This window comes from Rana temporaria, chromosome 4 (genome assembly GCF_905171775.1).
Source record: "Rana temporaria chromosome 4, aRanTem1.1, whole genome shotgun sequence".
In the NCBI taxonomy this organism is placed as follows: Eukaryota; Metazoa; Chordata; class Amphibia; order Anura; family Ranidae; genus Rana; species Rana temporaria.
This window is the reverse complement of record NC_053492.1, coordinates 59,641,973-59,656,341: the sequence shown is the minus strand read 5'-3', so window position 1 is coordinate 59,656,341 and position 14,369 is coordinate 59,641,973. Positions and strand designations below refer to the sequence as shown.

Here is a 14,369-nt window from a genome sequence, read left to right as displayed (position 1 = left end):
TGCAAGGAGGGGCAGTGGACTTTTGGAGGACGTCTAGGGGTGCTCTTGGGTTCCAGTCCACGCTTAAGTTTGTTTACTGTTCATTAATGTTATGCCGGGGGGCCCCTGGATGTCATGACTGAGTTTATTAATCCCATGTACTGTTTTTTAGACTGTACAATGTCAAGTCGAGCTTTATTATTGGAATATATTTTTGTATGACAAAACTTTAATAAAAATTATTAAAAACATAAAAAAGATCTTTGTGTAGGCTGGTCATAGTAATTTTGATAATAGTGCGGGTATGGTTCTTGGTAGTGTCTGGTGGGTTCATATCTATTATGGAGAGGTAAGGGGCTCCTTTCCGGCCTTCTATATTGTTCATAGTGTTGTGGCTGTCCCCTATTATGTCCATAATCCCTTTCTGAATTTCTTTTGTTGTTAAATGTTTTTTTTGTACTGTTTCTTAAAAGGTTTTTTCTTGAACTTTCTTGGAGTTTGATATCCCTGTGTTCCATTTCCTCTGTACTCTTGTTGGGGTCTCGGGTCTCCCACATAATGTTCCCAATTAAGAGTGTGGGTGATCTGTGGAGGTTCTTGTATTCTGACCTCTCTTTCTGGAGTAGAGTATGCGTATAATGGTTGAGGTTTTTCAATTTTAGTTTGCCATTTGAATACTTGATCCAGTTTGTAGTCCGAAATATCTTGTTGATGCTTTTTCATTTTCCTTTGTTGTGTTTCTAGATCTTTAGTTGCCAAATCCTTATTAAGTTGTGAAGCCAATGTGTTAACTTCAGAGGATTCTTTGTACGGTTCCAATTTAGATTTGGTGTCTTCAATTAATTTATCCACCATTTTCATTTTCTTTTGTTTGCATTTAAGGAGGAAATGTAGTGCCTCCAAACTCTTTCCATTAACCCCCTTGGCGGTATTCCTGAGTCTGACTCGGGGTAAGATTTCAATACCAAAAGCGGTATCCCCGAGCCAGACTCGGGGCCGCCTCGCAGCATCCACAGGCACAAGTTACTTACCTTGTCCCTGGATCCTGTGATGCATCCCCACTGTGTGAGCGAGCGGCGTCCTCGCTCGATTCACACAGTGCCTGTGTGCCGCCGATCTCTGTTCCCTGCGACGTTGCGACGCACGGGGGTGGAGAACGGCGCCAAATTCAAAAAAGTAAATAAACACAATACATACAGTATACTGTAATATTACAGATTACAGTACTGTATGTAAACAATACACCCCCCTTGTCCCTAGTAGTCTGCCCAGTGTTCTGCATGTACTTTTATAAAATTATAAAATAAAAACTGTTCTTTCTGCCTGCAAACTGTAGATTGTCCATAGCAACCAAAAGTGTCCCTTTATGTCAAAAGTGATTTTTAGCAGCTAGAAAACAGCGATAATAAGTTATAATCACTTGCAGAACTGAGCGATAGCGATTTGTGGGCAAATTCGTCATAAAAAAATAAAAGTAATGACAGCAACATTTCTGCAACTGAGCAAATTTTAGTGTTTTTGATTTGATTACATTATTGAATATTTTTTTTTTATAATTACATTATTATTTGTTATAATTATTTATAGTTATTTATTATATTATAATTTATGATTTTGTCTTTCAAACTTTATCATACCCGGGATGTCTACTAGACTCTTGTTTGGACAGATTTAAGTGAGTTATTCCTAAGGCCTCATACACACGAGGGGACATGTCCGATGAAAACGGTCCGCGGACCATTTTCATCGGACATGTCCGCTCGGAGATTTCTGTCTGATGGTTGTACACACCATCAAACAGAAATCCGCGCGGACACGCCGCGACGATGACGTGGCCACGCCGCGACGATGACGTGCGCGACCCTGGAAGGTCAATGCTTCCACGCATGCGTCGAATCACTTTGACGCATGCGAGGGCTTTCGGCCGAGCGGACATGTCCGGTGAGTCGTACAGACGACCGAACATTTCCGACGGACAGGCTTCCAGCGGACATGTTTCTTAGCATGCTAAGAAACATTTGTCCGCTGGAAACCTGTCCGATCCGCCGGAAAATTGTCCGTTCGGCCGTACACACGACCGAACATGTCCGCGGAAACTGGTCCGATGGACCAGTTTCAGCAGACATGTTCGGTCGTGTGTACGAGGCCTAAGAATTACAGGCCTACAATGTAAAACACCAAATTTCCATGCAAAATAATTGTACTGCTTTTGGTACAAAATTCCAGACATAATCATACCGCCAGGGAGGTTAAAGAATTGGAACCATTCGTCCATGGAGTCCTTATCAGTTAATCCATCATTTGGTGGGATATCCCATCTCAGCCTTCTTGGAACAATTTGTTCCCTGATGGATCTGTCAAATGTGTTGATATCCCACCAAAGATTTACTTTCTTCTCTAAATTGTGGCCTAATTTTCTAACAAGGCTTTCTAGATCTGTATATCTAGATTTAGTGTCCGTATTGAATACCTCATCTAAATTTATATTTCTGTGATCCATGAAGGTAAACACATCCATGGTGGCTGCAAAAGTGAATGTGAGTGAAGTGCAGGAATAATGTGGGGGTGCTCTCGCGCCACCAAATATATAAATATGTAAAATGCTGCTCAATCTAATTGGGTAAATGAATATAAACCAATAGTGAATGAAATTAGGAAGTGATCAGCGCATTAATGAGTATACAAATACTGAAATCAGGGCTAGAACAGCCTAAAGTGACAATGTGCAATATAAACAAACAAATGTCCCATAGGTGAAATAATCTTCGTGAGTGTCCCGTTTTATATGGAGGGATGGGCGTCCCAGGGTTTCTAGAGAGACTCTTTTCAGAGCCAAGTGTTCAGGGGGCCTGGCTTTACCTAATTTTAAAGCTTACTATCAAGCAGTTATATTAGCACGGATAGCGGACTGGAAATATGCCTCCGCCTCCAAATTATGGGTCCAATTGGAACATTCTTTATGTGGCTCTGATCTCTCTGTGACCCCTTGGATCCCATGCTCTTTTTTTAGAGATCTATCCCCTACTACCTCGCCTCTCACTTCATCTTCCCTACAAATTTGGGATGATCTACATAAGAATTTTACATGGCTCTATAATTCCCCATTAACTCCCTTGATGTCTCACAGATACTTCGCCTGGGTCTCCTTGACTCAGGTTTTCAGAAGTGGTCATCGGATGGCCCTCTCCTATTGTACCATGTTGTCTCGTCCAATTGTCTTAGGCCCTTGTCTGAGATTTTGGGTCACAATTCACTTTCATTCTTAGACAAATGGAGATACAAGCAATTGAGTATTTTTTTCCATACACTACCTCGTCCCTTAAAGGGGTTGTAAAGGTTCATTTTTTATTTTCTAAATAGGTTCCTTTAAGCTAGTGCATTGTTGGTTCACTTACCTTTTCCTTCCATTTCCATTCTAAATGTTGTTTTTCTTTGTTTTCTTTGTCTGAATTTCTCACTTCCTGTTCCTCCTCAGTAAGGTGTTCAGTAAGCTGTTCTAAATGACTTTCCACCGCTCAGATGATGGTGGAAAGCTTACTGAGTAGAAACAGGAAGTGAGAAATTCAGACAAAGAAAAACAACATTTAGAAGGAAAATCGAAGGAAAAGGTAAGTGAACCAACAATGCACTAGCTTAAAGGAACCTATTTAGTAAATAAAAGACGAACCTTTACAACCCCTTTAAGAGGTATCCCAGATCTCAACGGCATAGAACAGGTTTTTCTGCCTAGAGACCCTCCTACACGTTCTATCTCCCAATTTTACAAGGCCCTTTTAGACTTACAATGCCCTTTGTATCCAGAATATCTATCCCGGTGGGAGAAGGATTTGGGGACTACTATTACAAATAAAAAAAAGGATAAGATGCTTAAGCTTACGCATGTCTCTTCCCTGGCTTCTTCCATGACTGAATCTAACTTCAAGCTCCTTACTAGATGGCACTACACTCCTGCCAAGCTTCACCTTATGTTTCCTAGTAATTCTCCACTCTGTTGGAGGAATTGCGGTCAAATTGCCACCCATGCCCACATTTGGTGGTCTTGTCCCCTCATTCGTCCTTACTGGACAGAAGTCTTAAACTTGATATTCCAGATCACTGAGGTACAAATCCCCCTTGAACCGTGGACGGTTCTTTTCCACGCCACCTCTAGACCCATTGGCAAATACAAACGTTCAATCGTCCCACACCTTCTTAATGCAGCTAAAGCTATTATCCCTCGTCTCTGGGGTCAACCTGAAACTCCTTCAATCAAAACATGGTTGCAAAAGATTTCTGAGGTTAGTCTCATGGAAGAACTCACTCACGTTGCAAGAGACACCAGCGAACAATACTCCTTAATCTGGGCGTCCTGGTCTTCATTCATCTCTATACAGTGTTATTTAGATATTATTTCTTCACCCCCTTACATGTCTGAAACCACATGAGGCTTCTTTTCACCAAATTGTGACCCTCTCTCCCACTCTCTGATATGGTTCCTCCTTTTAGCTGATGTCTTACTAATTACGCTCGTTTAGCGATGTGCTCGACACGACTGCCATGTGTCCCGGCTCTCCCCCTTCCCCACCCTTCCCTGCTTGTCCACCCCCCATCTTTTTTCTGCCCTCTTATCTCTTCCTCCCTACCTCTTTTCCATCTCTTTCCTCCTCCCTTTTCTGTAATCTCTCTATCTCTCTTCTTTTTCTTTATTTATAGACAATTGAAACGTTTATGCTCTCTATGATGCATCATCTGTAATATTCCCCAACGTATTACTCTGTAACGATGCTTCTTCAAAGAGTTGATTTACTTTTATTGTACTGTCTATTTCTATCAATAAAAATATATTAAACAAAAAAAAAATCTTCGTGAGTGAGGTAAATAATCTTCCAGAATCTTCTATGATGCTCTTCTAAGTAATGTGCTCACAGATAGATAGCAAACGTCCCTTTATCCATATACATTGGAAAGTAAGTGAGTCTTCAGTACCTTACCAAAGTGAATTAGCGAGTTAATTTTCCACATACTCTCAGGAAGATTATTCCATAGAAATACACCAAAGACTTGGAGAGTTTTTCCACCAACTGCTGCAAAATTATATGGTTTAGGCATAAGGTGGTTTTCATTCGCCGAACGTAAAGATCTTGTGGGAGTATAGTGGGAGAGAGGTGGGCCAAGCAGCAAGGCTCTGCAACTGAAGGCTAGAGAGCCAAGAGTGCGAAAGAGCTGAATGACACAGTCAAAGAACTGGTAAGAGGAGCAGCAGTGCTGCCACCACGTGATGTATATCGGATAGAATGGAGTGATGCTGGAGTGCTGCCAACACGTAAGCCAGGTGGCTTGGTAATTTTGTTCATTCTTGTTTTGTGGAAGAAACCCCTGCATGGGCAACAGGTGTATAAGTGAACTTTTCTTTTATCAATAAAGGTGGGCTGCCACGCCCTAAAACTACAGTTTAGACTGACGCTGCTCATTGTGAATGCACCTGCTACGTGAGTTTAATTCCCCCAATCTTACAATATATATATATATATATATATATATAAATGTATATATATATATATATATATATATATATATATATATATATATATATATATATACGAGACTGACTGTATATACCATATATACGGTATATATATTAGGTACACTGAAGCTAACTGAATAACCTGCCTCCTCAATCTAAATCACACTATCTCCCTGTCCACGCCAACAACACACTACACAGGGCTGATGTGCAGGCAGCCTTATATAGTGTGGGGCGTGGACTTAGTCCCCCTGAGCCATGATTGGCCAAAGGCACCCTGCCTTTGGCCAATTATGGCTCTTTTAGCAGAGGGCGCTGGGATTGGCCAAAGCATGCAAGTCATGGTGCATGCTTTGGCCAATCTGCGATCTCGCAGTGCATTATGGGACGTTCCGCTCGAAATTTGGCGCAAACGCCCCATAATGTTTGTTTTTTGACAAACAGGCGAACACCCAATGTTCGAGTCGGACCTATGTTCGACCCGAACATCGAGCTCATCCCTACTGTTCAGATAGCACTTGACAGGAAGTGAGGAGGCGTTGTATGACCTCCTTACCGCCTGCTTTAACCCTTTGAATCTTGTACCAGCTTGCCGCAACCGCATACATTGCATGTGGCTGTTGGTCACTTGCAGAACAGCCCCATTCACTTCACTCGTTTTGGTGGGTGCTACGCCTGCTGCAAGTGATGGGGGTTATAATTCCTGCTGAGGCAGCAAAGCATCATTGTACATCCCCAGCTGCTGCCTCTGTAGCTAAAGTGGGAGCAGTTGGTGGGATGGTAAAAACTGGTCTCAGCCATGGAGTTTTACCGCCCCCTAAACTGCTAGTAAGAGGTTACCAGTTCAGTGTCCATGTTGTGCTGGTCTGACTTCAGTTGAGTGAGTTCTGATTGGGTAATGTACTTCAATCCTTTACCTGTTTATTAAATATGTCAACAAGAATAAAGAGGAACAGTATAAAACTAAGTTGTATCTTGTTCTCATTGACAGGGAGGTCCTGTACCCCACCATGGTGGACAATCTCTTCGGTAAAGGAGTGTGCCCTACTACCAAGGACACAATAAAGGAATTTTTAGAGCATTTCCAAACCTTTGAAGAAGGATTTGTGTATGGCTCCCAGTTTCCAGAGTGGGTTTTCAGGTAAGGACCTTTCCTTAGTAGAGTGTTAAAGGAGAAGTATGAGGGTTAACAAAACTCCCCTCAGATTGATGAACCACTGATCTCTTAGTTTTCTCTCTCCGCTGTGGTCTGAGAGCAGAGACTGTCAGTCAGTGACTCTCTGCTCTAGCCCTCCAGCACTCACTGGATCACTGGGCCAGGGAGGGAAGAGAGCACCTGGCTCAGTTTCCCAGACAAGTCCTTTATTAAAAAATAAAGTCCAGCGAAGTCCATTCAACCTGCCAGCCGAAAACCCTCCCGTTGCAACAGCTCTTCCTTCATGGGCGGCTCCCGCCGAGTGATGCATCTCCCGCTGTGACAGCTGTTATATAGCTAAGGGCGGGGCCAGCCTCAGCTATACGCATGACCCTTCCCCCCTCTGATGCCAAGGAGGTTTACGTCACTGGGTGTCCCCGCCCTCAGCTATATAACAGCTGTCACAGCGGGAGACGCATCACTCTGCGGGAGCCGTCCATGGAGGCAGAGCTGTTGCAGCATTTTTTTTTTCCGGCGGCACAAGTTAAATGGACATCGCTGGACTTTTTTATTTTTTAATAAATGACTTGTCCCAAAGTGTCTCCTGTCTTTTTTACAATTTTTAACCGGTACCAATTCACATAGGGGGGGATCTGGGGGTCTCCTTGTTAAAGGAGGCTTCCAAATTCCAATAAGCCCCCCGCCCGCAGACCCCCACAACCCCCAGACAAGGTTTGTGGGGATGAGGTCCTTGTCCATATTAACATGGGGACAAGGTGTTTTGGGGTGGGGGGTGCAGAGCCCCCCCTGCCCCAAATCACCCATTACCCCATGTTGAGGGCATGTGACCTGGTACGGTTCAGGAGGGGGACGCTCTCTTGGCCCCCCCATTCTTCCTGCGGCCTGCAAGGTTGCATGCTCGGATAAGGGTCTGGTAGGAATTTTTGGGGGGACCCCTACACCTTTTTGTTTTATTTTGGCACATGGTTCACCTTCAAATCCATACCAGACATGAAGGGTCTGGTATAGACTTTTAGGGGGACCCCTACGCCATTTAAATTGGTATCACTCCACCTGTGACAGGAGGCAGCGCTATACAGGAAGCAAGATGTTCAATGGTAAAAGATAATCACTCCCGAATGCTCAAACCATAACACCGATGTATGGAGAGAGGTAAACAGAAGAAGCACATAGCATAATACTGTAGGAACTGGATTTTTAATAATGGTTATAAACATTTACATGAAAGTGGAAATAAAACAGCATATCGATCAATATGTCCGTGGCAGCAGTTGAATCACCCGACGCGTTTCACAAAAACTTGCTTCGTCTGGGGTATGCTTCCACTGATGCTGCTCCCACTTAAATCTGCATTCTGACCCTGGCACGGAAACACCCTCCGGGGTCCGTGCAATCGGAGACAACTTCCGGGTTAAAGGATCAATTGAATTAAAATTAAATCTCTCATGTAAGAAGCCAAATGAAGGTAAAAACAAATGAAAGAGAAAATAAATAAATTAATATGGCTTATAAACACACCTGTCAGTAGCGACGAGTGTCTAAACCAGGGCAATAAGCACTTCCTAATTATCAGCCAATCGCGCATCGCCGTGCGCCATAGCAGCGGTGTCTGACAGGACTATTGGCCAATCGCGCATCTCATAGCGCCGTAAAAATATCAAATGACGAAGCCCATTAACAGGTCCGAATGGCCATACCAATCATAATCGTCATGTGCTGTAGTGTAGTCACATGCCACATCACGTGGGCTGTGACTTCCTATTAGAGGTAATGCTTCCGTGATGTGGCATATGACTTCACTACAGCACATGACGACTGTGATTGGCCAGGGCAATTCGGTCCAGTTAATGGGCTTCGTCATTTGATATTTTTACGGCGCTATGAGATGCGCGATTGACTGATAATTAGGAAGTGCTTATTGCCCTGGTTTAGACACTCGTTGCTACTGACAGGTGTGTTTATAAGCCATATTAATTTATTTATTTTCTCTTTCATTTGTTTTTACCTTCATTTGGCTTCTTACATGAGAGATTTAATTTTAATTCAATTGATCCTTTAACCCAGAAGTTGTCTCCGATTGGACGGACCCCGGGGGTGTTTCTGTGCCAGGGTCAGATTGCAGATTTAAGTGAGAACGGCATCAGTGGAAGCATACCCCAGACGAAGCAAGTTTTTGTGAAACGCGTCGGATAATTCCACGGCTGCCACGGACATATTGATCGATATGCTGTTTTATTTCCACTTTCATGTAAGTGTTTATAACCATTATTAAAAATCCAGTTCCTACGGTATTATGCTATGTGCCTCTTCTGTTTACCTCTCTCCATACATCGGTGTTATGGTTTGACCATTCGGGAGTGATTATCTTTTACCATTGAACATCTTCCTTTACCTTGGCGGTGTTGTCGTGTGAAGATTGAGTCCTATCCTGATACAGCCTTTGTATACATCCAGCTTGATTGACCCTCTGGGCGTAGGCTCATTTGGGTTCTATACATCTGGTAAGCCTCTACTTTATTGGTGGCGGGTTTAGCACCAGTGTTTATCACGCTCAAAAGAAAATCACCATTGATTTGGAACTATTCACTTTGTTCACTCATCCATCAAGTTTTCTCACTATATATATATATATATATATATAGACATGGACTTTTTCCCCTTTTTTTTATATATTAGTCATTTGATTTTTTATCATCCATATTTTTTAGCGCTACTATTTGTATGTTTCAATCCAGTATTTCAGCAGGACTTTAACAGAACTTAAACACCTTTTTAGTTCCTTTTTTTTCGGGACCTAAGTGGACCCAAAGATCTTAGAACAGAACATTTTACCTAAACACATATTCTGACTCCCAACTTTCAATATATCTGATCATTAGCAACAAACAAAACATTGATGAGTAATCAACATTACATCATTAAGGCCACGTACACACGACCGGTCCAAACTGATGAAAACGGACTGAAGTTCAGTTTCATCGGTCCAAACCGACCGTGTGTACGGCCCATCGGTCTGTTGTCCTTCGGACAAAAATTAGAGAACTTGTTTTAAAGGAGTGAGGGAGGAGGGGAGGTCTTTCGGGAAGAGGGGAGAGGAAAGAGGGGGTTTTCCTTTTTTTTTTTTTATTATTATGTTTTAATGTGTAATAGGTAGATTCAGGTAGGGGCGCGCAAATCTAGGTCGGCGTAGCCTAGCGTGTTTACACTACGCCGCCTTAAGTAAGAGAGGCAAGTACATGATTCACAAAGTACTTGCCTCCTTACTTAGGGTGGCGTAGTGTAAATGCGGCGGGCGTAAGGGCGCCTAATTCAAATGGGTTGGGGGGGGCGTGTTTAATGGCAATGAGGCTTGACCTCACGTTTTTGCCGTTTTTTTGTCACCGCGCATGCGCCGGGCGACTACATTTCCCAGTGTGCATTGCCGTTACGTACGCCGCACGGGCCTATTGATTTTGACGTGGACGTAAACGACGTAAATTCCGATTCGCAGACGACTTACGCAACCGACGTTAAAAATTCGAACCTCGCGGCGGGAACGGTGGCCATATTTTAACATTGTTATTCCACCTAATAGGTGGAATAAGTTTAGGCCTCCTAAGGCCTTACGGAAACGGCGTAAATCGACTGCGGCGGCCGGGCGTACGTTCGTGAATCTGCGTACAAACTCATTTACATATTCTACGCCGACCGCAATGGAAGCGCCATCTAGCGCCAATCCAAAAAATTGCAATCTAAGATAGGACGGCGCAAGCCGTCGTATCTTAGATATGTTTAAGCGTATCTCTGTTTGAGCATACGCTTAAACATAAGTCGGCGTAGATTCTGAGTTAGGTCGACTGATCTACTGATAAGTCGGCCTAACTCTACCTGAATCTACCTATTAGTCTGTAAGTATTTTCTTTTTTTTTTTTATATTATTGGGGATTGTATGTAAAGGCATGTATAATTATACATTTTGATATACTAATGTTAAGTTTCTTGTATGTTTGGAGTGTTGTAAAATTAAAAAACTTTGAATAAAAATTTTTGTGAGAAAATGGCTTCTGTCATGTTCCCAAAAAAAAAAAAAATATATATATATATATATGATGCAAAGGCTTTAGGAATTCATTATTTTTAACCCCAATAGTCCTGACAATCTGATCTCTTCTATTCTGTCTTTCAGAAACTGGTCTGTGTCCAAACAGTGGCTGCTAAAGATGTTTAAAAACATTGTACTCAAAGAAGAAGAAAGTAATCCATCTGAAGACAGTGCTAAGGTAGATTTCTCCTCACTTCCTGTTCTTTTGGGTACATGAAGTAAATGGAAATCATTCCAATGGGGAACCAACATGTGCATTTGGACAACATTGTATGAAACATTTATTAGATTAGGATGATTTTATTACATTTTTTGGTAGTGCTAAGTAGATATTAATAATGTTCAGTGTATCTTATTTTTTTTTTCTTTCAATCAGTTTGCTTACATTTTGTTGGGTTATATCAGGGGTCTCTAAACTATGGCTTGCAGGTCACATCCAACCCACTACAGGACTACAGGCCATTGGCAAATCCTCAAACTGCACAGATTGGAGATTAAGTTCAGCAAAGGCTGCTTATGCTCTTCACTTCAGTCCCCTCCCTAACCCGCCAGCGTCATAGTAACCAATAACATACTTGCACAAGCATCCATAAGGGGATACAAATGTCTCTGTTCAGACCTGCTCCATCTCCCACATCTGGCACCGCTGCCACATAGCTACAGCCATGCTTACAGCGGTAAGGGAAACTCTGATAGAGACCCTGATGGAAGCAGGGATTGATCTGATGGGGACACTGATATAAATGGTCTCTCTTGGGGACACTGATGTAAGGAGGTCTCTGATGGGGACCCAGAGGTAAGGGTGGACTGTACTGTAAAAAGGAAGGGAGGGGAGAGATTTTGATTAGGACATCAAAATAAAGGGGACTCTGATACGAACCCTGATATAAGGGGTCTCTGATAGGAACCCTGATGTAAGGGGTGACTGTGATGTAAAGGGGGAAGGAGACTGATTAGGACATTGAAATAAAGGGGACTCTGATGGGGACACTGAAGGAAGGGGGCACTCTGACCGGGACCCTGATGTAATCAGGAGTCTGATAGGGACCCTGATGTAATAGGGGACTGATGTGAAGGTGTTCTGGTGTGGACCATGATTTAAGGAGGACTCTGATGTAAGGGGGACTCTAATGGGGACCCTAATGTAAGGGTAACTGGTGCAAAGGGAATTCTGATGGGGACCCTAATGAAAGGAGTCTGATGGGGACCCTCATGTAAAGTAGACTCTGATGGGGACTCTATTCTAAGGGGGACTGATGCAAAGGGGATTTTATAGGGACCCTAATGAAAGAAGGAGTTCGATGGGGACCCTGATATAAGGGGGACTCTGATATGGACCATGATGTAATGGTGGACTGATGGGAAGGAGACTCTGATTGGGACCCTGATGTAAGGGTGACATGTTCTGAAATTCTATATATTGTGAGATTGGGGATCTCCTTGCATTGACGGTTGTCTTTTTTTTTTTATTTTTTTTTTTTGCTGCTGTGAAAATGAGGTATCTCGGCAGTGTAGGATTTCTTATAGAGAAGGGTCTTTAATGGAGTCACCTGGAATTGGTATTCTAATATGTTACATAATGTCTAATACACTTGGGTCCAAAAAGATTTTACAACTGAATTGTCTAACCATATATGTCTGAATGTACCCTATGACAAGTATCCTCTAAAGCAGAATACAGAGTTTGGAAGCTTTTTTAATTCTGTGTGCCAGCAACACCTACTTTGTATACTTCAAATAAAGTTTGTACAGAGAAAATAAAAGGAGCTGTGCGCGATGCTCCGAATCGCACACCAAATTGCCCCTGTTTTTTTGTAAATTCGGCCTTCTGTCTGCCATCTCCTGAACATTCTTCTCCACTGTAGCTAGACCAATGACCAGCTTTTACACCTAGCCAAGTTAGTTGACTTTAAAGTGAAGTTGGCCATACACCGTACAATTTTCTTATTCAATTTTATTTAGATTTACTTTCAAGTATGTAGTGCAAGGGCCTGCCTGATTGCATACAAATTGAAAGGGTGTAGGTTTGACCACCTATTATATGGTTCAGGTAAAGCTAAAGGAAAGTTGTTCAAGAAAATTGTATAATGTATGACCAGCCTAAGGACAGAGCTTTAAGCATGTATCTCATCAGTAAGGTTCTGTTGACAAGCATTGTGTTTAAATTGTTCTATATTTCTCCTGTATTTACCCCTGTTCGAACCTGTTTATACCCTCCGTCTGAAATCTCCATTTATAAGCCATTGCTTGTGCACTAGGAGTCTGTTTTGTACCTGTTTGTCTGCACCATCCCATGCTAAACACCTGCTTGTCTGTGCGACTTTCTCTACTATTGTAGGTCATTGCTCAGACCAAAGTTCTGTGGCTCTGCAGGTGCTGTTGCCCTTAATCTGCCTTTTCCAGATTTGCTACAGACAATTAATAAAATTTGAGCTGTCAATGAAATGGGTGCAGACCAGCTCAGAGGGATTAGACAATGCATTGACATTTTTTATTATCCTGGTGAAACTTTTTTTTAAAAAAAGATTCATATGATTTGATCTTTTTCTTTTTCTTGATCTTTTACAGACCTTTCTACATCATCTGCTGGACACTCTGAAGGGAAATTGCCCACATAACTTCTGTCTATTACTGCTCTGGGCATCACAGGCCAACTCCAACCCTGTAAGGGCATCTACATAAATTGTCTCAGCCATGGTAGTTTTTAGCTTGGTGGTGACCCTTTGCATTTGCATAGATGCTTCTAAAAAGAAAAGTCTTTAAGAGGACCTGATCTGTAGAAGTTTTGCCCAAAAAGAAGACAGACAGATTGCAAAGGACTAGTCATTATTAATGCCTGTGGTCTCCCTACAGCTGATCTTTCCCCATACCATGACATGCAATGCCTTGTTCAGTACTGTGTCCCTATGTAGGGGGTAGCTATCTTGGCATCCTCATGTCAGAACTGCCCCACTTGACTGGTGATCTTATAACTAATGGCTGAAAACTCAAGAATCACCAAATCACCAGGGAAGAGGGGGAGAAACTACAAATCCATATCACGAATGAAGCAGGAAAATCCTTGCACTACAGATCCTCAGGTACTGCTTTTCCTCTATTAAAGAGAACAATGCGCAGCACAGAAGTGACTATTATTCAGAGGCAGTTCTGCATTAGATGATCTCACACTGCAAATATACAGCTATGAGAATGAAGACACAGGAATGCCTAAACATGGGAAGCGTGCTTCAGGGAATCCCAAACAAAATGTACATTTTGCAGGGCACAGCTGAGGTGCAGTTATTGTTCTTAGATTTTCTCAGGTGTAGCACCCTCTAGTGTGTGCTACTAGAAGAGTAATGTAGGTAAAAGCATAGCCTGGCTCTAGGATTAAACCTGAGTTAACTAATTGGGTCAGGGTTATTAGAGGCCAGGCCTGGATGACTCAGCCTGGCAGCTCCCTGTTTCTCGGACATTGGAGATTGTTATAGTTCTATTGAGCGGAGGCTAGGAGGGGCTGCTATGAATATTTATGGGACCTCAGCCAATCCCCACAAGTGAGCTGGCAGGGGACAGAGAAATTCCCATAAATAGACATGGGCCATGCCAGCAGGGGGAGTCCGGTGGAAGATGGAGTGCTGAGGAGAGGCTGTTGGTGGCCCTTGAGGTAC

The 14,369-nt window shown here is 42.7% G+C and overlaps 1 protein-coding gene across 2 annotated transcripts in view; it reads left to right on the top strand.

The window, feature by feature from the left end:
• Positions 1-14,369, top strand: part of LOC120936244 (24-hydroxycholesterol 7-alpha-hydroxylase-like) — a 114,544-nt gene that overhangs the window by 57,196 nt on the left and 42,979 nt on the right. For both annotated transcript variants that reach the window (XM_040348457.1, XM_040348458.1), the window contains 3 exons: positions 6,474-6,623; positions 10,804-10,897; positions 13,288-13,383. In XM_040348457.1, the coding sequence (XP_040204391.1) occupies positions 6,474-6,623; positions 10,804-10,897; positions 13,288-13,383 (340 nt within the window). The remainder of the gene's footprint in view (positions 1-6,473; positions 6,624-10,803; positions 10,898-13,287; positions 13,384-14,369) is intronic.